Source organism: Sinohyriopsis cumingii, chromosome 2 (genome assembly GCF_028554795.1).
Source record: "Sinohyriopsis cumingii isolate HCF-2022 chromosome 2, ASM2855479v2, whole genome shotgun sequence".
Lineage (NCBI taxonomy): Eukaryota > Metazoa > Mollusca > Bivalvia > Unionida > Unionidae > Sinohyriopsis > Sinohyriopsis cumingii.
Window position 1 is genome coordinate 169646033 of NC_142962.1, and position 25329 is coordinate 169671361.

A 25329-nucleotide genomic window follows, 5' to 3' on the forward strand; every position below is an offset into this window, starting at 1 on the left:
TTATAACATCATACAGATCTATAAAGAATGTAATAAGTAAATATAGTAAGTTTCAGATCTGTGTGGATGTGATTAGGCACAATACAGAATATCCTCTTACATGAAGAAATGGAGGATAATACATACAAATCAGATATAAAAAATTGTATTATTAGTGTTCAATTTAATGATAACTGGTCAATAAGGATGTAGTTTGCATGTTGAGTTATTTCCAGTTGCATGTCAGACACTGGACTGAACAAATGTCTTTCAAACAGTTCTGAATTAATCATTTGCAAAATAGCATATCATTCAAGGATATACAATAGCCCCCTGCTATAACACCCCTCAGTATACCACTGCCTCTTATTACGTTTATGGTCATGGATACCATTAAATTGGTTTACCCTCATATTAGTTCATGGCTCATGAGAACCAGTTATTATTTGATTTTATGTCACTAGCTATTCATCTATTATGTTTCAGTTCATCATTAAGACATTGCTTTATTTTTTGAACACGTGACAGATGTCTTACGTGCTGGGGCCTTTTGTTATTATTTGCAGTATTCATTTTCCTGCAGGGAAACTACTGCAGCTGGAACAGTTTTCATGACCTACCATTTGAATTGCTTATGCATGAAATTAATATTGTTAAAAAGTTTTTTCTCAACTACTCATTATTTATTGCATGGTTAATATGTGTTCATAAATTGTTGATTCATGTACTTCTTTCCTTGTATAATGTTAAAAATTGTGTTCTCTTCATAGGGAGGTGTGTTGCTGGTGAGTTTATATCCAGTGACCGGTGTATGCCATGTCCTCTGGATACTTTCCAGCCAATGGACATGCCCTACTCCAACACAAGCTGTTCACCATGCAACATTACTTCAGGATCTAACTATGGAACAAGGAATGTGAGCTCTACCAATAGCACAGACTGTAAAGGTAAGATTAATTTTTTGTCCAATGTTTTCCGTTGTAGTCTTCAGAGGAGCTAAAATAATCCATTACATTTGATAAATCTTTTGAAGTATAAACATTAACATTAACTCTTTGGTTTAGTGTTGTCCTAAACATTCAATTCTGAATTGAAATGGTGGGATTTTGTTCATTGTAGTGGTGATTCATTTTTGAACTTGAGACTTGTCACAGAAATATGGGTGATGTTATGTTTGGTCTAACACTGATTATAAACCATATTATGACAGAAGTTTTGTTGCATACCAGAAACAAGAAGTAGCATATATACTTGTTTATAGACAAATCCCCAATCTGAGTTAATAAATGGCATCATTTTTTTTATCACCTACTTATAAGTTGAGGTGAAAACTTAATGAATGAAAAATCCACTAACCATCATTAAGAAAAACGAAGTCCATAATTATATGATAAACAATATCCCATAATATGTTAATTCCATCTACAAATTTAGCAATGAAACCAAAGTATGTACTTTTTTGATTGACTTTATTCTATAAATGTCACTGTCATGTACCATTACTCAAGTTGAGACTGAGCTCTTTAAGTGACATGTAGTCTGAAATATATTAAGGTATTGCTGCAACTGAATAGGTGTCATTTGTGATGGGGAAACAAAATTAACTGCCTGAATGGGGCGGTCTTGTTAGGGTTGGTGAAATCTATTAAGGTATTGCTGTAACTGAATAGGTGTCATTTGTGATGCATAATCACAGATAGCTAAAATAAGCACAAACATTTAACTGAAAATAGGACTTGACTGGGCTTTAAACTAGTAACAGATTTGTGGCTCAATCAAAAGATTGTCAGCTAGGATAGCAAAATCGCTATTACTTTTACATGGTAAGGAATTAAAGTCAGATGAACACAAGAAATTGTGAGATTTCTCAAAATAAGCACCCCCAGTTAACTAAATATATGATTATACTTAAGCACTCAACAGGTATCACGTTCATGGCTCTATCAAAGGAGTTGTCAACTGGGAAAGCAAAGTGAGTGCTGCCTTTAGTAGCTGATTGCTTATCATCCCACAATCACTGGCAGACAACTATGGAAATATTAGTTGGGAATTAGATCTGGCTTACAAAAAGGCAAATGCAAATGAATTCAAAACTTGTATTCATCAAACTAAATCAATGTTTATACCAATATGAGTTGCTTGTTACTGTTCAGACCTTTTATTTTGGCAAAGTCTAAGTTAATTGTAAAAAGAATTGTTACCTGTAAGAGTTTTGCAACAGTTTCATGGTTAACTAGATATCCAAGAAAAACAATCCCCATAAAAGAACCATTATTCGCTTCTTTTAATTTGGTGAGTTGTGTGAATAGAGAAATGTACTAAAAGTAAGTTTAAGACCAGTGTTTGTTTTGGTTTATTTCCAGATTTCTGTTTAGCTGGCTATGAAAATATAAGTGGGAGCTGTACCCCATGTAAAAGAGGACTCTATAAAGATCACTCCATGCCTGAAGCTCGTTGGGGACCATGTGTTTCTTGCTCAGATAAAGGTAGAACCACTGACATGGAAGGGTCTACCAGCAATAGTAGCTGTGTAATACGTAAGTACAACATGATACAGTTCTGTATATAATGTAATACAACAGTACAACATGATACAAATATGTATAGAATGTAATATATAAGTACTACATGGTACAGCTCTGGTCAAAATGTAATATGTAAGTACAACATGGTATAGCTCTGTACAGAATGTAATATGGAAGTACAACAAAGTACAGTTCTATACAAAATGTAATATGTGAGTACAACATGATAAATCTTTGTACAAAATGTAATATGTAATGTTATGTATATTCAGTTTGCATTGTTTGTTAGTTAGGGATTTTTATTTTTATTTTTTATTTCATTATATGCTATTCATAATGTAACATTTTATGTTGAACCTAACCTTGTCCAAAATTGAGTTCATTTTCTACTTGACCTGAATCATTGATTTATTTTTCATTCTGCAAACAACTAATATATAGCTAAAATATTCTCTGTGTGAATGGGTTTAATATTATTATCATTATCAATAGAAGTAGACCTGTTTATTTTGGTCTGGGTCTAGGTTATTGGGATTCCCCTGGCATACCTGATATAGTCCAGGTTATATATTTTAATTTTAGTAATCATAACTAACATATTATTTTGTAAACATGAAGAAGTTTCTTGATGGTTATTTTCTACTGGGTAATATTTTTTTTGAGAAAATGCTACTTGTGACCTGAGGTCAAGTAGAGGACTATCAAATCTTGTCACTGGAAAAATTATTAATTCATTTTCTAAGATTTAGCAGAATCATTTGTATTATGTTGTAGACCTTTAACTCATTGGAATTTCCTTATTTGGAATTTCCTTCTTCACATTGTTTAATACATGTGATTTTTCTCTGGAAATACAGGGTGCTCTGAAATAAAATAATATTCTTGGACAGAGACATTCACAGGGATTTATAGTGAATTCAAGCCTGGAATTATATTACTGTGTTTCTACACAAGACTGTTGGCACATCAACACTTTGTGAGCCATCACAGGTTCATCAACACTTTCAGCATTGGACATAATTTCTAATATATAATGGAATTTAGTATTTTAATACTAAACATGTTAAAATAAACAGTAATTATTGCTATCTTCATATAATGTGCATTGTTATACTCTCCTTAAGAAGGCCTCAGGGGAGAATAGTCCTTGATTAAAGAGTCGCCCTCTATAATTAAAGCAATTTTATTATTATTATTATTATTATTATTATTTTTATTAATTTGCATCTCCACTAAAGCTTATTCAGAACTTTTATTATTTTGATTTGCATCTTTAATTCATAGATTATTTGGTATTAATTCACAATAAAGTAAATTCCTTTTTCATTTTCACTTTGTATTCTTGGGAAATAAATTATTTGCTGAATTTTACAAAGCTTGTTGCTTTTCACTATTTTCTTCTACATGTTTTAACAGTATAGACTGATAACTGTAAATACAACTTGGTACAAATATGTACAAAATGTAATATGTAAGTACAACATGGTACAACTGTACAGAATGTGATATGTAAGTACGACATGGTACAGCTCTGTACAAAAGTAATATGTAAGTACAACATGGTACAACTCAGTACAAAATGTAATACATAAGTACAAAGTGGTAACTCTGTACAAAATGTAATATGTAAGTGCAACATGGTATAGCTCTTTACACAAGTAATATGTAAGTACACGTAATGGTACAACTCGGTACAAAATGTAATACATAAGTACAACATGGTAACTCTGTACAAAATATAATATGTAAGTACAACATGGTATAACTGTGTACAAAATATAATATGTAAGTACAACATGATACAACTTTACAGAATGTAATATGTAAGTACAACATGGTAACTCTACAAAATGTAATATGTAAGTACAACATGGTATAGCTCTTTACAAAATGTAATATTATTGAGCACATCTTAGACACAAGTTAATTATTGCAAATTATTCCATTTATGATTGTAAGGAACACTCATTGGTAGTTTTCTATTATAGGGTTCAGAAAATGAAAAAGCTATGTGAATTGTTTTTATATTTAGTGATTGCATACTTTTTCACTAATCTTAATTGTACAAGAATAAAATTTATACCAAGATAGGACACACATTAAATAATTTATATCAAGATAGGACACACATTAAATAAGTTATACCAAGATAGGACACACATTAAATAATTTATACCAAGAGAGGACACAAATTAAATATTGCAGAAGCAAGTTCAAGATTACTTTGAGAGAAGAAAATTGTTTTTGCGTAATTTCTTCAGTTCCAGACTACTTGCCTTTACCAACATTTGTTGGATTGTTTACATCTAAGGTATGAAAGAGGATTGTTGATTTGGGGTCAAACAGTTAAAGGTCAAGGTCATTGTGACTAGAAGAAAAAGGATTTTACAATAATCATTACTCAAGAGTAATTACCTTGACCTTTGGATGGCTTACACTTATGGAACCTATTGATTCTCTGGCTTCAAGCTCAGATGACCTAGTCAAGGTAACCCTTATTAGATAATAATGCCTTCAGGCTCAGAATTTGTTCTACTCATGGTAAATCTTAAGAGAGAATAATTGTTTCTATGCATTTAGTTGAGTGCCAGATGAAATACATTAACAGAGGGTACAAAACTATCTTTACATCTGCATGCTAGTTTATGTTTCAAAATACCATCTTTTAATGATTGGTCTGACACTGATAGAAAAATTCTTATTTACAGCTAGATGTATGGCTGGGCAGTATGTAACAGCAAACAAGACCTGTGGAGATTGCCAGGTGGACTATTACCAACCAATGAATGAGCCCAATTCATCTGTCAGTTGTATATCATGTCCTAATAGCACAGGAACCAAATCCATACAGTCCAAAAATCAGACAGCTTGTATCGGTAAGTTTCTTATTTCGTGCATTTTCAGTTTGTCATTCTGCTATTTATTCACTATTGTAGAATGTAGACTTTGACCCAGATACTTTGAAAGGCATAACTTTTATCTTGCAACTTCCATTTCACTTTGAACTCTGCTTTAGTCTTGATGGCTGCACATATCACCTTCTTCCAGATGAAAAGAGAAATTGTACTTGTTCTTGCTGAGAATTAAAATCATTATATATGCAAATTGTTATGCATATTAAATTTTATATTGTGTGCTTAATTTTGTATGTATACAACCATATCCTTCAGTGGTCTAAGGTGCTCACCGTTCCGGATCACTGCCATCTCACCTCTGTCTGCATGGGTTCGAGTCCAAGGCTCGGCTAGCGTGGGTACATGGGAAAGCCTGCCAGTAGCTTCTCGTGGGTCATTGGTTCTTCCCTGGGTTTTCCAGGGTTCTTCCTCCACCAGTTATACTGGCCGCCATGTATAGCCTATCTTGTGCTGAAAAATGGCATTAAACCCTAGAACAACAACAACAAATTTTATGAATACTTAAAGGTCAGTATGAACTGACTAGAATGTCAAACATTTGCATTTTTGTTTGTTATTTGAATATTACAAATAAATTGAATGAGATTAGCATTGGTTCCTGTCTAATTTATGTCCGATATTACCTTTAGCTCATCTTTGCCTGACATCAGTTTCATGCACTTGTACTGTGGGTACATTTCAGCTGTTTGCCCTGGAGGTCAGCAGTTTGACAATGCCACCCAGAAATGTGTCCCCTGCCCCATGGGATACTATAAGCCAACAGAGCTCAGGTTTGACAGCTGCTTGAAGTGCAGAGAGAACTACACAACAAATGGAGATGGTCAGACCTCTAATACCAGTTGTAATATAAGTATGTATTTTAATCATCATAAATTATACACTTTTAATTAAATGTCACAGTTTTAAAACATGAAAAGGAAACTGATTACATATTTTACACTAAAATATCACACTACCTTGAAATGGTTTGAATACATGATAGGCACATGAAACTCAGTCTCTGGTACAGCTGTATATATCTTACTATAAGCACAGTGGGAATTGGGTGAGAAAAATATAAAATCTTTCATTGTACATGAGATATTTATGAACCACATTTTTCTCCACAGTATGTATTACAGACTTGGGTGGACACCAAGTAAATGATCCTATAGTGAGTTTAAGGGATGTCTTTTTTCCCTCCCTTTTATATACTAATTATGGAAAGTATCTGTATAATTAAGTATGGAAAGTATCTGTATGTACTAAGAATGGAAAGTATCTGTATATGCTAAGTATGCAGAGCATCTGGAAACTAAGTATGGAAAGTATCTGTATGTACTAAGAATGGAAAGTATCTGTATAATTAAGTATGGAAAGTATCTGTATGTACTAAGTATGGAAAGTATCTGTATATACTAAGTATGGAAAGTATCTGTATAATTAAGTATGGAAAGTACCTGTATATACTAAGTATGGAAAGTATCTGTATGTACTAAGTATGGAAAGTATCTGTATATACTAAGTATGGAAAGTATCTGTATATACTAAGTATGGAAAGTATCTGTATATGCTAAGTATGCAGAGCATCTGGAAACTAAGTATGGAAAGTATCTGTATGTACTAAGAATGGAAAGTATCTGTATAATTAAGTATGGAAAGTATCTGTATGTACTAAGTATGGAAAGTATCTGTATATACTAAGTATGGAAAGTATCTGTATGTACTAAGAATGGAAAGTATCTGTATAATTAAGTATGGAAAGTATCTGTATGTACTAAGTATGGAAAGTATCTGTATATACTAAGTATGGAAAGTATCTGTATAATTAAGTATGGAAAGTATCTGTATATACTAAGTATGGAAAGTATCTGTATGTACTAAGTATGGAAAGTATCTGTACATACTAAGTATGGAAAGTATCTGTATATACTAAGTATGGAAAGTATCTGTATGTACTAAGTATGGAAAGTATCTGTATGTACTAAGTATGGAAAGTATCTGTATATACTAAGTATGGAAAGTATCTGTATATACTAAGTATGCAGAGTATCTGAAAAATAAATATCGAAAGTATCTCTATATACTAAGTATGGAAAGTGTCTGTATATGACTTTGTACAGGAAAGTGTCATTCCCATAGAAAATAGGTTACAATATTTTCAATGATATACATGGAAAATTAGACTCTATACTTTTTTAAATCAGATAAAAAAGATAGAATAAAGAGGGCTGGACAGCAAGTTTCTCATAATTAATATAAGGTCAGTCTCTTCCACCTGTCAACATTGTTAGCAGCTTTTCAACAAAGTTAAATTCAGCAAAGCATCACACATCAGACATCTGTGCCACAAAATTTGTTGCAAACAGTATAACAGTTATTACTTGGTTGACAAATAAAAATGTTAGAAATTGGTTTATGGTTTATTCAGCAGTTTAATGCCAGTGATAAACTGACAGCTACTTTTGCATTGCTTACCTTTTCTGGGACACTATGTACCAAATCAAGCTAAATATTCCCTCCTCCATTTAAATTGGATGCTCATAAAAGAATGAACACTACCCCAGTCTGATTCTTCAGTTATATCCAACATATGGAGTATGAGCTTCAATTGATACGTGTAAAATTGACCCAAACATACCGTAGGCCAGATTAGGGCTACTTCCCAGAGACAACCCTATGTACTCATTATAATTGTACTGAATAACAACACAGATTATTATGGGGACATATCATCAACTATACCTCAATTAGCAATGTGGTGTTTCAGTAAAATTATACCCGTGCTTAGTAACCATTGTTGTAATGTAAGCCAACTATCCACATTTTCTGGTTCATATTGTTTGTGCATTTTTATCTTTCAGCAATTAATATAGTAATTAGTATGGGTATTTGAAATGTCTTTGTACCAGTATGCCTTGTGTGCATTAAATATGTACTTACTGACAGATTTCCTGTTCGTAGCCAGTGTGACCTGATAGAAAGTAAACACACCTGTCAAGGATGGAGAAGTGCCCCACTTCCTCCTCCTCTTTCAAGGATGACTCTCTCTATTCCCAGTAGTGGTCAAGGTCACTTCCTGTTTTAGCTGTCTTAGGGAAGTCAGCATTTCAAGTGGAGGGGCAATCAGGAACACTTTCCTCGGTTAGGTTAGAAAATCACTCAAAAGTCCTGTTATGGTAATATCCCAAAAGAAGGGAATGTGTTGGAGCCCCAATTAACAGCATGTCATGCCTTACCAAAGGCAGGGAAGAGCAGCACTCTTACTTCAACAGATCTGATGCTAAATTTTCTTCTCACGAGATTCTTGTATCATATCATCACCAGACTGGTTGCCAGTTGATCATCAGGCACCAGGCTTCAAGCACCAGTCATCCTCCAACACTCTTCTTGCAGCCAGAAAACACTAGGTTTTTATTGATGGTCTGTTAGCCATTAAACCCTGAGATTGGATTAGCATGTCCTCCCTTCCATATTTTCCCTTTTGATCCTTAAAGGGTTTGGGGACTCCTGCTACTGATTAGTGAGTCTTCTTTTCCCCACATGACATCATGCATGTCTCTTCCCAGGCCCCGAGTGGCTGAGTGGTCTAAAGCACTATCCATTACGGATCACTGCCATTTCACCTCTGTCTCTGTGGGTTCAAGTCTAGGATTTGGCCAATGTGGGTATGTGAGAAAGTGTGCCAGTAGCTTCTCGTGGGTCGGTGGTTCTTCCTGGGATTTTCCCGGGTTCTTCCTCCATCATTAATACTGGCCGCCATGCATAGCCTATCGTTTGCTGAAAAATGTCATTAAACCCTACAACAACAACAACAAAAACAACAATGTCTCTTCACAATTCATTATACATCAGTTGCGGTATTAAGGGACCTTTTCCATCCCCTCTGGACTTGTTGAACAAAATGGAACCCAGATAGTACTCCCCTCCTAGATCATCAAGAAGGTATCATTTATCCCAGTCTTCAAGGATGGAAGATTGATTCTGGGTTAGCTTTAATGCCTCTAGCAAGCAGTTATGGGATGATGAACCCCCTGCTTTAATGTTTCCTTATCCAGAGATGGAATGATGGTCCTCTCTTGTCTTGGGAATGAGGCCAAAATGATGATGTCCTTTCCCTTCACCTAGATTTGAATGATTTCCCAAAAAAACTCACCATCACTTTCATTAGGAAGACAATAAAGTCTAGTCTTTTGATTAGGTGGTAAATGATGTTTACAGCCTTTCTCCTGCATAACTGTGTCCAAAGCCTTCAGAAGGTGAGTACACTTTGATTGTTTCCAGTCTGGAGAGACTTTCTGGCACCCATTCATGTTTAGAATTTTCTGTTGCTCCTATGCTCAGCAATGGTTTGGGAAGTTGCTGAGGGTTTTCTAAGGGATGAAGTTGACCCTGGAGAGCTGCATTTTTCCAGCAATTCCCAGCATCCAAGTAGGCATACAACTAGCCCTGTTTTCAGAGGCTTGGTTGAGAATCACGGAGTCCTTTCTACTGTAAAAAGTGGTCACCAGTTTTATTTCATGGAACCTCCTTCCCTTTCACTGACCCCTATATATTTTCACCAGTGTAAACTGGTTCATGCAAGGGAAGACTTGTACAGTCTTCTACAAACAGTTAACAGGGTGGCAAATCACCAAAGTCCATGTTTCTGTTTATTGTTGGGGAAAGGATGAAAAGTTTAACTCATAATCAGTCTTTCTGCCTTTATAAATGTCTTATGGAATATTATTTCAAAACGGAAGATGTTCAGGATGCATGCCTTCATGTACCAATCTTCTGTCTAGTAGGAAATGCATCTAGTTCAGATTGGGCCCAGAGTTTTCAATTTCAGACTTCTCTGTTTGACCCTGCCTGAACTCCTTAGTCTTTGCCAGGGTGATGGTGGTAATAGTGGCTCACTTCAGGTCTTGATGGGTCCCGATCTTTCTGTATCTCAATGACAGGTTGATGTGTACTACATCCTTGTAAATACACTTCTGCAGGATCTGTCTTCCTGTTTGCTGATGGTGACTTGGTTGGGCCGTGCACCAAACCTAGAAAAGCTGGTCCTTATCCCTTCTGAGAACTTCGTGTACATGGAGATGGATTTCCTCACCCATCAGGGTTCACATTCCTGTAGACTGGATTGCTCATATTATGTCCCTCATACCAGAACTTTTTGCCAAGACTTCATTATCAGCTCAGCCTTACCTCTCTCTATCCCAAAACGTCAGGATGCATTGGTGGAATTAGTTCCCCATGTGCAGTGGTTCTTAACCCACAGGTTATGACCCCAAACTGTCACTATGCTGTTTTGAAGGGGTCACCTAGATCATCCTTAATAATTTGACATTTCCTATTGAAGTAGTGTTTTAGCATTTGATAGTGGCAAGGCTAACACCACAAACCTAATCCAGGTTGCCACCCAAAAAGGTTAAGATCCTCTTCCCTAAGGAAACTTCATTTGAATTCAATCCAATTCCTGCTTGAGACTACACAGAGGCCTGCTGTCAGCACCAACCTTATTGTTAGTGGCTTGATCAGGACCAGCTTCTGACTGGAGTCCAGATTCATAAACTAGCAGTATAGTCCCTGTACCAGTCAGTAATAGAAACACTTTATCATCTATGGAGAAAGTGAAAGGTAGACTTGTTCACAACAAGGCTGAATGAAAATTCATGTTTTATGTCTCTCCAATGCCAGACCAAAGGTCATGGGTGGTGGATGTTTTCAGTTTGAAGTGGGAGTGACATTACACATATGCCATCCCACCTTTCAGAATAATCCCTTCACCAATTCAAGACCTGTAAGTTATGGTCTATCAGGATAGCTGCCCTTTTGGCCCAGTGATCTCCTTGACATGTGGGGCATCGGGTGGCCCAGTGCTTGTGATACAGTGATCTCCTTGACATGTGGGGCATCGGGTGACTCAGTGTTCGTGATACAGTGATCTCCTTGACCTGTGGGGCATAGGGTGGCCCAGTGTTTGTGATACAGTGATCTCCTTGACCTGTGAGGCATAGGGTGGCCCAGTGTTTGTGATACAGTGATCTCCTTGACCTGTGAGGCATAGGGTGGCCCAGTGTTTGTGATACAGTGATCTCCTTGACCTGTGAGGCATAGGGTGGCCCAGTGTTTGTGATACAGTGATCTCATTGACCTGTGAGGCATAGGGTGGCCTAGTGCTTGTGATGCAGTGATCTCCTTGACCTATGGGGCATAGGGTGGCCTAGTGTTTGTGATACAGTGATCTCCTTGACTTGTGGGGCATAGGGTGGCCTAATGTTTGTGATACAGTGATCTCCTTGACCTGTGCTGCATAGGGTGGCCTAGTGTTTGTGATAGTGATCTCCTTGACCTGTGGGGCATAGGGTGGCCAAGTATTTGTAATAAGTGATCTCCTTGACCTGTGGGGCATAAGGTAGCCAATTGGTTTAAGGTACTTGCCTTTTCTAATCTCTGACATCTCCCCTCTGTCTATGTGGGTTTATTGTTGTTGTAGGGTTTAACGCCATTTTTCAGCACAAGATATGCTATACATAGCAGCCAGTATAAATGGTGAAGGAAGAACCTGGGAAACCCCAGAAAGAACTACTGACCCACAAGAAGCTACTGGCAAGCTTTCTCACATATCCACACTGGCCGAACCCACGACTTGAACCCACGAAGACAGAGGTGAGATGACTGTGATCCATAGCAGTGAGCACTTTAGACCACCTGGCGGCCCCAATGTTGGTTTGAGTCTAATACTAATAAGCTGTCTTTGGGCTCCACTTTTGGGTCAGACCCACAGATTTCAAAAGTCATCAGGTACTTTGTGTTTCAGGGACCGGTCTGTATTTATGATTAGGTTGAACCATTTGTTTGTTCATTGGTTATTATCTAACCTCCAGAGGGGGCATCGCGTGGCCAAGGGGTCTAAAGCACTCACTGTTACGGATCACTGCCATCTCACCTCTGTCTGCATGGGTTTGAGTCTCAGGCTCGGCTAATGTGGTTCTTTGTAGGGTTTTCCCGGGTTCTTCCTCCACCATTAATACTGGCCGCCATGTATAGCCTATCATGTGCTGAAAAATGGCATTAAACCCCATTACAACATCAACAACAACCTCCAGATGAACATCTGACTGATTTGTTCTTTGAGAACCTCACCTTTAAACTGTCTTCTCTCCCTTGCATCGCAGAGGAGAAGGAGTGAAATTCATGCTTTGCTTTGGGAAAGAGTTGTTTATGGTTAGATGGGAACTATAATTCAGTCTCTCTTCTTTGCCAACTTGAGTTTCTGGTCAAGAATCTGCCTTTGCTAGCTTCTGGACCTATTGAAATATTCAGTCTCATTGGCAGTCTTTCCAGCAGCCCTAGCTTTTCCTACTCCTACATTTTATCAAACTTGCTGGGAAAAAATAGACTTTTCCATCTCTATTCTTTTTTCAATTTTATGTTAAAAATTGATTGGATGCTGCATGAAGTGAATTCAGGAATTGGATTAATTAATTAAAGCTGTGAGGAATACCTAGATTACATTGTTGTAATTATGAATTGGACAGGTATTTAACCAACTTCCAGCAGAACAAGCAATTAGTTTATTTTATTTTCTAAAACAATATTACAAAAAGTGATGAAGTCAGAAACATTTTAAAGCAATTTTTAAACAACTTCAAACAGTGTATATGATATATGATAGCACATGCACAAATGCATTCACACCATAATAGTTAATGATTCAAACCATAATAATTAACAATTCAAGCCATAATGGTCAACAATTATAATGGTTAATAATGCAAACTGTAATGGTTAACAATTCAAACCATAATGGTTAACAATTCAAACCATAATGGTTAACAATTCAAACCATAATGGTTAATAATTCAAACCATAATGGTTAACAGCTAAGACCATAATGGTTAACAGCTAAAACTTTAATGGTTATAAACAATTCATGATTTTCTTCAAATTTTTAAAAAGTAAGTCAAGTATTTTTTTAAACATAATTTACATAAATTTCATACTATTTTTACTAATATCCCCATATTTGGCCATACTTTTTTTCTACTTTTTTTTATAAAGAAAAGGTCAGAACTGTCTTTTCCATTCTCAAAGGTACCTCTAATATTTTGGCAGCCATGATCTCAAAGTGGACTGTTTAGACTATTAAAAGGTCTTGTCTATCTCTCACTGTGAGAGATCTTTCTTCTCATGATGATTAAAAAAAACCCGATATGGTCAGGATTTTACTGCACCTTAATCCTATCTTTGTTCTCTTTTAGATGATAACATGAAATCAGATTTCTTTTAATGATATCATGAAATCAGATTTCTTTTAATGATATCATGAAATCAGATTACTCATGGTTTCATTCAACTTTCTCGGAATTTAAGCTCCAACCAGTGTTGCACCAGAGATAATCATTCACACATTAGACCTAAATATGTCAACCCAGCAAGTTGTCAGTTCATCCTCCAGTCTACAGCTGAGCACCCTACTGACAGCAATGATAAGTTCATTATGACATCTTATCATAAGCCACCAGTCTCCCACTGGGCTGGCAAATTCTGAAATACATTAATGGAAGGTAATGTATTACTGCTATGAAAATATAGTGTTTGGAGTTGAAAATGAATTTTATTTATGTAATACTTACCTGCTGTTATTGCTCAGTTCCCTTTTCCCTCCCTCCATTAACGTCCTTTCAGATATTTTCCAAGTCAAAGAAGGAGATAATCAAAATAACAAGTTCAATGAGGTACCAGAATGGTATCATGTTGTTACTTATTGAAGGAGGGAATAATCACTTTGGACTGGGGACCAGTGCCAGAAAAAGATATAGCAGTGCAACAATAACAAATACTTCATATTTAAAGTTAGTCCCCACCCCTCCTCTCAACTACATTTTTTACTTAAATTTTTGAAGTAAGTGATAACTAGTAATTATGTGAAAAGATACATTAGGCTGCTTGATCTGCAAAAAATAGCATTTCTTTAACATTGCACTCACTGTTAGTGACTTTATTTTTCAAAATTATAAAAGGTTTGCACTTACAAAACAAGGTTTGGTTTGAAATGTTTCAGATTTAAAAGGATTTAAATAATTTTCAGCTTGATTGTAACTGTGCTTAGTAAATACTTTTAATGATCAGAGGTGGAGTGTAATTCATAATGGACCTTGCATTTTGCCCCAACCAGCTTTTAGATTTTAATACCAAGATTTAGTTAACAGGAAGAGAAAATAAATGAAATTCAGTAAGATTGTATATATGTATATCCTTTTATTTTGATGTGGATACCATCCCCTGTGTCTGCATCCACACAAATAAAAATGTATAAATAATAATCTCATCTAATCTGTCTTCTCATGACCTTGAGAACAGTTAGGATCTCATGACCTTGAGAACAGGTAGGAGCACCTACCCTTCACTGACTTTGATTAAATGTTACATTTTATGTTTATTTCTCTAGCTTTGTCCATGCTGGAATAAGTAAATTAGATGACTGCATGCCTTTATGTTACAACAAAAGAAGGGCACTTTATTCTATAATACTTGACTGGTTAGTTTAAGTTTTGAGAGTAGCTGATGACCAGATAATGTTTGCATAATATATATAGTTATATTTAGTTTGATGTGATGAGGGAATGCTTCTTGTTGGATACTACACCCATAGGAGCATGTAATTACTATTTTATGCTTCAATGACTTGGATTAGATTATGTATTTTAAGTTTATTTTTCAAGCTATATTTATGCTGTGGTCATCAAACTATAATGATTTTATGCATATTTGTTAGTATCACACACTCAACAGAAGATCATTGTGACCTAAATTGACAGTTTTAATGACTTAGGTTACATTTTTCTGGTTTAGGTCTGAACTGAATAGGAATTTTAGCTCCTGTATTTACCCTGTTGCACCATAATCATAACATTTGATGACAGGATACATTTTGATCAGTACAAAATGCCATTGTACAAGTAGGTCAATGTTACCCTTTTTCATGATTCACTGAGTTTGGAAAAAAAATTGTTTTCATATCTTAAGCTCTATTCATGCTAGAATCATCAAACTTAATGACTGTATTCATTTGTACCACACCTTGCAACAAAAGAAGGTCACTATGATCTGTATTTCACATAGCTCTACTGATCATAGACCAGGAGAGTTTATGGGTCCATCATCAGCCAGCCATCTGCCATCATCTGCCCATTAATGTGAGTTTGTTATCATAACTCCTCCTAAACTACTGGGAGGATTATCATGAAACCTTTTGTCCACATATTCATCACATGGCCCAGTTGGTCATTTATGTAAATGATGCTGTTTGGAAATCCAATGTGGCCATCAGATTGGCCATGTAGAAATTTTTGTTATTGCTATTTCTCCTGAATGGATGGTTATACAACATGTGGTTTTTGCTAAAAGACCTTGTATGACCACTGATTAGTCCTAAATGAAAATGGTGCAGATCTGACCTCCAGTATATCCACCACAATGAATATCTTGAAAATATTATTACAGCTTTGCCTGTATTGATATTGTGCTTTCTCCTAAAGCTAGTCCACCAAGATATTTGATTGTATTGATGTTATGCTTTTGCCTAATGAATCCTTAATTATATCTTGTTGGTCCAAATCTGATATCCAGTTGGTCACTATGGTAACCATCTTGAACATTTTTTTATCATTACTCCTCCAAAATAGAAGGTCACGTCAGCATGCAGTTTTCACTGGAAGACTTCAGATATCTTGTTGGTTGTGAAATAAAATGATTCTGATTTATTTTGATGTACAATATGACCACCATGATGGCTGTCTTGAAAATCTTGTTTTTACTACTTATCTTGAATTGAAGTTATTTCAACATGTTCTAGATTTTCCAGAATGAAAACTGGCCCTTAGGATGGTCACCATTGTATTCATCTTGAAAATGTCATTATCTCTATACCATCCAAATGGATGTCTATATCAACATGGGTTTTTCACCAATAGACCATTTGCAATAACTTGTTCTAAATGAAAATGGTGCTACATCATCTACTGCTACAATGGCCAGCTTAAAATTGCATTTTAAATTCTCTTGTGTTCTGTAGATAATACCATTTTGTACACTTGAACTGCATGAAGTCATGCAAGGTTCTGAATCCAATATCTGTTTTACAAACTCAAATTTTTGTGGATCTGTATTCACAGTGATACTGTATTTATTATGTTTGACCCTCAGGAATTCTGGATAAATGTAAGCCATATTGGATAACTCCAAATCATCATCTGCACCATTGTTTTCATTTTTATTCTGAACATGACTTTCCTGCGTGGAATTATCTGTGTGGCTCTGATCTTCAGGTATATCAGACATACTAAAGCAAGAGAATGATGCAGAAAAGGTTGAGCTGAGTGTGTTGAGTAAGGAACCTTCAAGGCGGGTATTTAAATGTTTCCATGATTCTGATATTTTCAGCTTGTTCATAACAGTGCTATCAAGTATATCAAATCCTTATTTATGACTAGCACATAACCATAAACTTTTGAATGAAACTTACATAATGTGTTTGAGTTGGTATTAACTGAAGTTCAGATATGGTAGATGTAGTTCCATTTTTAATATTGGCATATTCCTAATACCACATTTTTAATATTGCTATGATCCCAATACCCATTTTGAATATTGGCATATCCCCAGTACCACATTTTTAATATGGGCATATTCCCAATACCACATTTGTAATATTGATATATTCCCAATACCCATTTTTAATATTGCCATATTCCCAATACCCTATTTTTAATATTGGTATATTCCAAATACCCATTGTTAATATTGGCATATTCCCAAAACCCCATTTTTAATATTGCCAGGATCCCAATACCCATTTTTAATATGGGCATATTCCCAAAACCCCATTTTTAATATTGCCAGGATCCCAATACCCATTTTTAATATGGGCATAATCCCAATACAACATTTTCAATATTGGTATTAAAATCCCAATATCACGTTTTGTTAAGGTTGGGATTAAAATCCCAGTGCCACATTTTAATACATTTCTTGAAATGCTAAAAGCATTATGATAATATAGAGCACCGTAATCACCAACAAAAATGTCATACCTATATCTCACCATTTTCGTGCAGGGAATAAGATGTATTCATTAAGCAGCGGGGGGGGGGGGCGAATCGGACATTTTGTCCAATCGTCATTTTGCTTAATTAATACTTTCTGCACTCAACGGATCCGGTGTCGTCAGCGCCCGGTAAAAAAAAAACGACGTCGTCGTCGGGGGGGTCGTCCAATCGTCATTTGGTTTAATTAATACTTTCTGCGCGCCGATCCCATCGTCGTCAGCGTCCAGTAAAAAAGCGCGACGACCGCGTCGATGTCATTGCCCCCCTGCTGCTAAGGGGCTATTTACAATGATCTTACAAACAGAGTGATCACTAACTCCTCCTCTTGTAGATCAATTAGGTTATTTGACTGATCGGTAAGTCTAAAATTAATTCTCGTTAAAAACCGATTATGGCATCGCATATAGACCGGATTAATCGGGCTCTCAACGATTAAGAATCCGGGAGGGGCTGTTGGTGAAAATGAATAAAGGATATACCCCTGTTGAGCTTGATTTGATTGCTTGGTATCTACCTGGTAACTCCCTTCGATAACATCACACACTAGATTGATTGCTATCACCGATGCGATATTTACGTTGTATGGGGCAATATGCCTACCACCATCTCCGTTATCGTGTCTGAGGATAGTTGATGGACCGAAAAAATCATTAAGAGACTTTCTTAGTTCTGGCGCGTTGTATCCTGGAAACTTGAAATCGGGTAAATCGGCTTCTGTGATATTATACTCGGTTAGGAATTTTTGTTTATTATCATCTCTGCTATCGGATATTATTTTAACGATTCGTTCATTGATATATTCCATGTCTGATATAAGTTGATTTAACACCTCAACGTTTTTTTTGTGCTTTTGTTTTCCGTAGTTGTTCTAGTTGCAATCGGTAATTACGATTAATCTCGATAAAAAAACTATCGATATCATTTAAATTAACTGTGAACACGACGGACGATTCAGGAGTTTCCTCATAATGAAAATACCATTGCATGGTATTCCTGTTTTGAAATATAAACCCGCTGTATAATAACACGTTTTTCATAATAGACAATTTATCTCGATAACTGGGATTAATTTCATGATACGATTGCGCATTCGTGTGAAATTCCCGCGGACTTTCATGAGGTGGATTCTTGGGCCAACCTAGTATGGTTCTTATTGAACTGTTATAAATATCAACCATATACCCCGGTGTGCTTATTTCAATCGTCGACGATAACGTCGGTTCATGAACCGTAATATCGATTTTTGATTCTTTTCCTGTGATCGATTTTATCCTGCGTTGAAATTCTTTATTGATTTGTTCTATTTGGTATGACCCAGTTGGTATTGTAACCTCCTTCCAGTCTGGGGTCCCATTGGGTTTATTTGTCCATGCAAAAACCAGCGAGTTATTAGGTTGTTGTCCGTTAAATGCTTCCGCTCGGATATTAGGCCAACTGTGATATACTCGCAATTTTGCCAGCGCTATTTCCTTCACTGGAATCGGAGAAGGGAAGTTTACACTGAATTCTGGCTTCGTTGATGTTATCGATATCATACTTGTTTGTACCGGAGTGGTGTTCTCCGCGATCCGTTGAAGTAATTGAAACCCTTCGGGGTTCAGCGACATTATTATTATTCGTCGTTTCTAGTGTTTAATTTCAACACCGAATATTAACAACCTGCTTGTTTTCAGGAGAATGTTTTAAGCCCATTGAAGTGGTTTCAGCGACGTGGTTTCCAGCTTCCAGTTGAAAATCCTCGATTTTTGACATCGCGGAGTCATACAACTGGACCATCGTGGAGAATTCAACATCGGATATAAACGAATTATCTATTGCCAACGAAATCAACCCGGATAATTTCGAGTACGCGTCGGATACTATTTGATGTTTTACTGTATACTCGTTGAGTTTTTTCTGAGAACACGATGATATCTTTCTAGTGATTGCGTTGGCGACTCCAGCAATTGTTGTCACCGCGGAGATAGCGATTGGAACAGCGATCGGGGCCATCATGGTCACCGTGGATAAAATAACACCGGTACCGGCTACTATACCTGACACCGAGTACACGACCGCGTCGATGGCGGTTATTTTTCGACGGTATTTTTTTATTTTTACACGGTATTGTTCGGAAAGCGTTTTCAAATTCGCGGAGAATTCTTTTACGGTATTGAATCGATATTGATGTGACGTCGGTGATACCTCTGATTCAATTACCTTGGCGGTCATTTTTATTTTAAAAGAGCTAGTGTTTTTAATTACTTAGATCCGCTACAAATTCCACATACCATGTAATGTTTGCCCTGGTTAAATTTCTATCAACGGCATAAATTGTAAACGGTTCAGTTGCGTCCTTGTCTATGATTGTTGATATTGTATTGTTAAACCCGGATGAACTCGACGATAATATATTAAACTGCATCATTGAAACCAGTGTCAATCGATAAATGCCCTTAACAGTTGCGGTAATATTTACTATATTCTGTGTAGGAGTCCAAGTGAATGATCCATGCCGAATCGTGTATACTGTGTTGATGGTGTTCTCATGAGGGATTTTTATTTTTGTCATTTCCGGTAGTCTGTCTTTGATATCTGTAACATCAGCTCTGATTGTTCCTATTTCCTGTGTATGCGCGTCTATATTCCCCTTAATCGCTGCAACATTAGTTTTGATTGTTTCTATTTCCCGTGTATTCTCGGTCATACTTTTTTTGTTCGCTGCAACATCAAGTTTGATTGTTCCTATTTCATATGTATGCACGTCTATACCTTTTTTGTTCGCTGCAACATCAGTTTTGATTATTCCTATTCCCCGCCAATACGCGTCTACATTTTTTTTGTTCGCTTCAATATCAGTTTTGATTGTTCCTATTTCCTGTGTATGCGCGTCTATATTCCCCTTAATCGCTGCAACATTAGTTTTGATTGTTTCTATGTCCTGTGTATGCGCGTCTACATTATTTATGATCGTTGTAACATCAGTTTTGATTGTTTCTATTCTCCGTCCATGCGAGTCTACATTATTTATGATCGTTGCAACATTAGCGCCGATTATTTCTATTTCCCGTTCATGCACGTCTACACTCCTTTTGTTCGTTGCAACATCAGTTTTGATTGTTTCTATTTCCTGTCCATACGCAGTGATATCATTTATAGTTATTGTAATTTCATCCGATTTGACATTTTTTCTACCAAAGAATTTATCAACGGCGTTATCAACCCTGTTAAAATTTTTTCGTAACGAGGTAAATTAGCCCGACAGCGTTGTAAACTCCGAAATACTATTTTTTATCACTGCAAGATTTGGTTCGGTCACCGTCGGGGTCCCAAAAAAACTAGCAGTAGTGAGTTGTATATCGGTGACAGACTTTTGTATCCCCTCGAACTGATTTGCTTGCGCGTTAAATTTATCATAGAAATTTTTTAACGAATTCGACATGGATATATAATTGTCACCCAGTGTATTTATTTTTCTATTTGTCGTCAAGATGGATTCACCTGATTTAAGTCGTCCGTCGCCGATATATAGCGCGATAGTGTTCTCGGCGGCATTACGCTGTCGTGTTAAAACGTCATCCAGCGACACATTACTGGATTTCAATTTACCCTGGCGGTCTTGAAATACAACTATTTCGCCCGGGTCAACACTGGTTAGATTTAACGTATCAGCGATTTCATCCTCGATTAGTTTTTTTATGTCATCGGTGGCGAGCGTTTCCGTGGATTCTTTCAGCGCCGAAACCAGTCGTCCCCAGATATCAATCATTATTATTGTAAAAAAACACAGTGTTTTTAATTAACCCGCCGGGCCTCTACGACCCCACTAGTGTATTCGTTTACAACCACATGAGGTGGTTTCCGCGATGATGAAATCTCCGCGAGTACGTTCAATACCTCACGGCCGCATATCGGTGGGTCACTTAATTGCTGTGTTGGCAGCGTGGAATAAAAAACCGGGGCTGAACACGCCCGGATATACCGCATGAACTCGTTTGGCGGGGCTAACCCGTATGAATCAAAATAGACGATCGCACGCGGATCAATTGCGTATGCAACCCAATGAGTTCCCGCTCCGGAGGATTTATCGAGGTTAATTATACCGGTTTCAATATTCCTTGGTTTCGTTGGTAATTGATCCCTCATAAAAACACCTCTGAAGTTTTTTATCGCTAACGCGTCGGTGGCATCTATTAAATCAAAATTAGACATAGGAGTCATTGACTCTTGCGTTAATAAACGGTTCCCGGTAGTCTTAGACCCTTCCCCGAGTACCATGAATACGGGGTTCCCGGTAGTCTTAGACCCTTTCCGGCTACTGGTCGTCCTCGTTTCTTTTTTTTATAGCCTTTCCCGGTTGCCTTCTTCAATGCCATTCCCGCCGCGGTACCAACGGCTCCTAACGCCGCCGCCTTCGCCACTGCTGGGGCCGCCGCGGCAATCAACGCTGGAATCTCAGCTAACAGCGGAAATATCCCACCGGTCTTTTCCATGTCTTTGATCGCTGCGGCCGAAAAATCTATTTGAACACCCTTTTTATTCCTCATCGCATCATTGAAATGTTTTATTTGACGCGCCGTCAACGATATCTTATGATTACCACCTGCCATCTGTGACGGCTTTAACGTTATTGTGGTTCCACATTGTTTAGCGGACTTTGATCGTAATTTCTTGACTTGACCATCGGTCAACTCTACACCGACAACACTATACGACATTTTTATTGTAAACGCGTTTATGTTTTCAATTACATGTTTTCCACTGGTGCATCAACGATTCTCATTCGTCCACCAACACCTTCCAACAGCATTGATTTATCGCTGAGAATGACAGCAACCGCTCTATAATCAACACCACCCGGGGCTATACGAGCTCGGAAGTGTATATCAACGACGGACTGTCTCGTTAAATCAAGATGTTCCAGCGAAAAGTAATAAATCGGATACAGGTTTTTAAAATCAAGTTGTGATATTTGCAAACCGGTGTCAACGTTTTGATCACGACCCATATATGACAGCAATCGATGGTACACACGTGCGACATGGTTGTTGTCGTAATTAAGCTGTATATCCTCGGATGGTTCCTGTTGTCCGTTTATTCTCAGCGAAACCTCCCTGACTCCTAATCGATCAAATATCATATGACTGCGTTCTTGATTACCCAATCGATCCTTATTCTGTAGCGCTATAAATATATGACGCGGGGCTGAAACGCCTCGTTTTGATGCCAGGTGCCATGTAAATGTATCAGCGACATTATCCTCTTTAGCATCAGTTGTTACCGCTAGCCAACTCAACAACGATTTCCCTCCCTGTTCCATAAATGATAACAATCGTGCTTCCGTGGTAACTGATGGAGTCAACACCGGCATCCACAATGCTATTTTAGTTAAAACGACTTTACTGGCAGCGACACCAGCAGCACGCCATATTGCATTGTTATCATCGCCCCTTCGCGTTAGCGCGATTGTATGCTTAGCCCCATAGATAACTTTTCTGACATTTCTACAAAATCCGAATATGTGATGGAGTGGAATCAAGCATGAAAACTGTCGGCGTTGTCCTTGTAATGTTGCTACTCGTGTTGCAAACCCTAGATTAAAATTATCGTTAGTACTTTTTATAAAAGTAAAATTGTCACCTGGTCTTGCCCTGCGGTCTGGGTTGGCTGCTTCAGCTTGATTAGCAACTGAAGTATCTTGTGGTGTCAGCACGTTAATGTACTGAATATGATCAGCGTTATTAGTGGTGTCCTTTGCGAACATCATAGATGGGCCCGCCGATCTTGTATAATCATCTGAGTATCTTGCTAGCCCAATTATCGTCGTTGAAACATCAACCTCGCGTTCTATTGATTCAATTTCTCGCCCGTCAATAAGATATCTGGCACTCTCAAATAACGCCATGATACCGTTGTTGACGAAGCCAACTCGAACACGACCGTCATTTGCGTATGGTGCATTATCGGCAACATTTGTTACAAGTTCTCCCTCAATTTCGATAAACGCTTCACACGGCAAAAAGTATTTACTGGTATCTTGGACTTGAAGTTCAATTCGCGATCGTAGGTCGGCTTGTGGTGGTTGATAGGAATAAAATTGATAATCGCGGACAGAATCATCCCTGCGCACTGGGGCGTCCATATCAAATGCGGGATCAGCGGTTCGCGCAAACATTTTATTATTATCATGTGAGTGTTTTCAATTGAAATTCATCAACGTCGTTTTCGTCGTAAATTCTTTAAGCCACTTCCCGCTATCGCGTTCATGAGCGCGTTGGTTGTTGCATCGGTGGATGGCTTTGCCAGAGCCGCCAACGACTCTAGTTTTTCTTCCACGGCGTTATTTATTACTTTACTGACATTTGCAGGCATCACTGTCGTTGATGGCATCACCGGTGGTTTCTGTTTTCTTTTTCTCACCAACGACATTAGTTTATCTCGTGCTGCAGAAAACGCCCTTCCGGCAACATCTCCAATAGCACTAATACCCCTATCACGAATAACATCAATAGCCTTCATTCCTAATTGTTTAGCTAACGGCGCCACTTTTGGAGCCATTCTTGTAAATAACCCCGCAATGGTGCTACCGAGACCGTCTCCGTACCACGCGCGGTATACGGGCAATCGTGAGTTTAACACGTAGATGCTGACTGGTTTATCATGCTTGTAGTGTATAATCATCTTTATTATAAAAACACCAGTGTTTTCCAATTAGTGATTGATCACCAGTGATTGGTCAATCGCTGTAATGACCGTGGTCATCAAAACCGTCCACGAGTTCGTCTATGAGCGTTCGATATACATTAATGTCCATGATACCACCGGCAAATAACCGCCTGCAAATATCAGCGGCCTCATTGATTATTTCCGGAGAGTTATTTCCGGCTCGTTTTCCTCCGATTAGTACTTCCAGCCGTGATATATCACTGAGAACATTACCAGGACAAGTAACGTCTTTACCAACAGAGTATCCTTTTCCTTTTTGTTGGTCTTTTACTTTTTACTTTATCGTGGAATATTATATAATTATTATCACGCGGTGGTAATACATTTTTATATTTACTTGCCAAATATACTATTCTTGTCCAATCCTTTAACGACTTTATATTTTTCTCGTAATCGCTATTGATATACATCTCTCGTGAATCCTTATCAAAATTTATGGCAGTAAAATTAACTAATTCTTCATCGTCAAGATTTCTGATTGTGTCTATTGTGCTCTTTTTAAGTACATTACGGGGTATATTCTCCTTTATCTCCTCCTGTTCTTGTATTTCTTCTGGTATTTCTTCTTCTGGTTCTCTTGCGGTGGCGCCTAGTTCTTCTTCATCGGCGATTGTAACATAAGGTTCTTGTGGATCGGGGGGCGGTGCAATAGGTCGTGGTTGGCGCTGTTGTAGTTCTTTTAATGCTCGTTCTTTTCGTTGTTGTTGCCGTGAGGTGGTTACTATATCCACGGGAAGTGTTTCTAAAGACTTTTTTGTTTGTTCGGTCTGAGCCGCTATCTTTTCAAGCGCACCGAGGACGGGCACAGTTGCCGCCGTAACATCTTTGGTCGCTTTAGTTACCGGGGCAAATAACTGTTCACTTCCAACAGCAAAATCAGTTTGTAGTTGTTGCCGCGTTTGAAGTTGTTTTCGGACCCTGTCTCGTAACGGTATGAACTTTTTAAGCGCTGCTAGCCGCTCTCTGGCTAGCCGAGTAGTAAGTGATTCGCCTACCATTTACTATAAATTGCTCCGTAATTTCTAATTTCCCTGTGGCAGCGTCAGACGCACGTTACCACGACCTATCGGGGGAAAAAAAAATGTATACAACGTAAAAATTCACTTCCGTACGCTACGTGAACAGGTA

The 25329-nt window shown here is 37.5% G+C and overlaps 1 protein-coding gene across 1 annotated transcript in view; it reads left to right on the forward strand.

Moving 5' to 3' along the window:
• Positions 1-25329, forward strand: part of LOC149806280 (uncharacterized) — a 386203-nt gene that overhangs the window by 250793 nt on the left and 110081 nt on the right. The window contains exons 36-39 of the mRNA XM_089935557.1: positions 750-926; positions 2343-2516; positions 5213-5380; positions 6102-6269. Coding sequence (XP_089791683.1) covers positions 750-926; positions 2343-2516; positions 5213-5380; positions 6102-6269 — 687 coding nt within the window. The remainder of the gene's footprint in view (positions 1-749; positions 927-2342; positions 2517-5212; positions 5381-6101; positions 6270-25329) is intronic.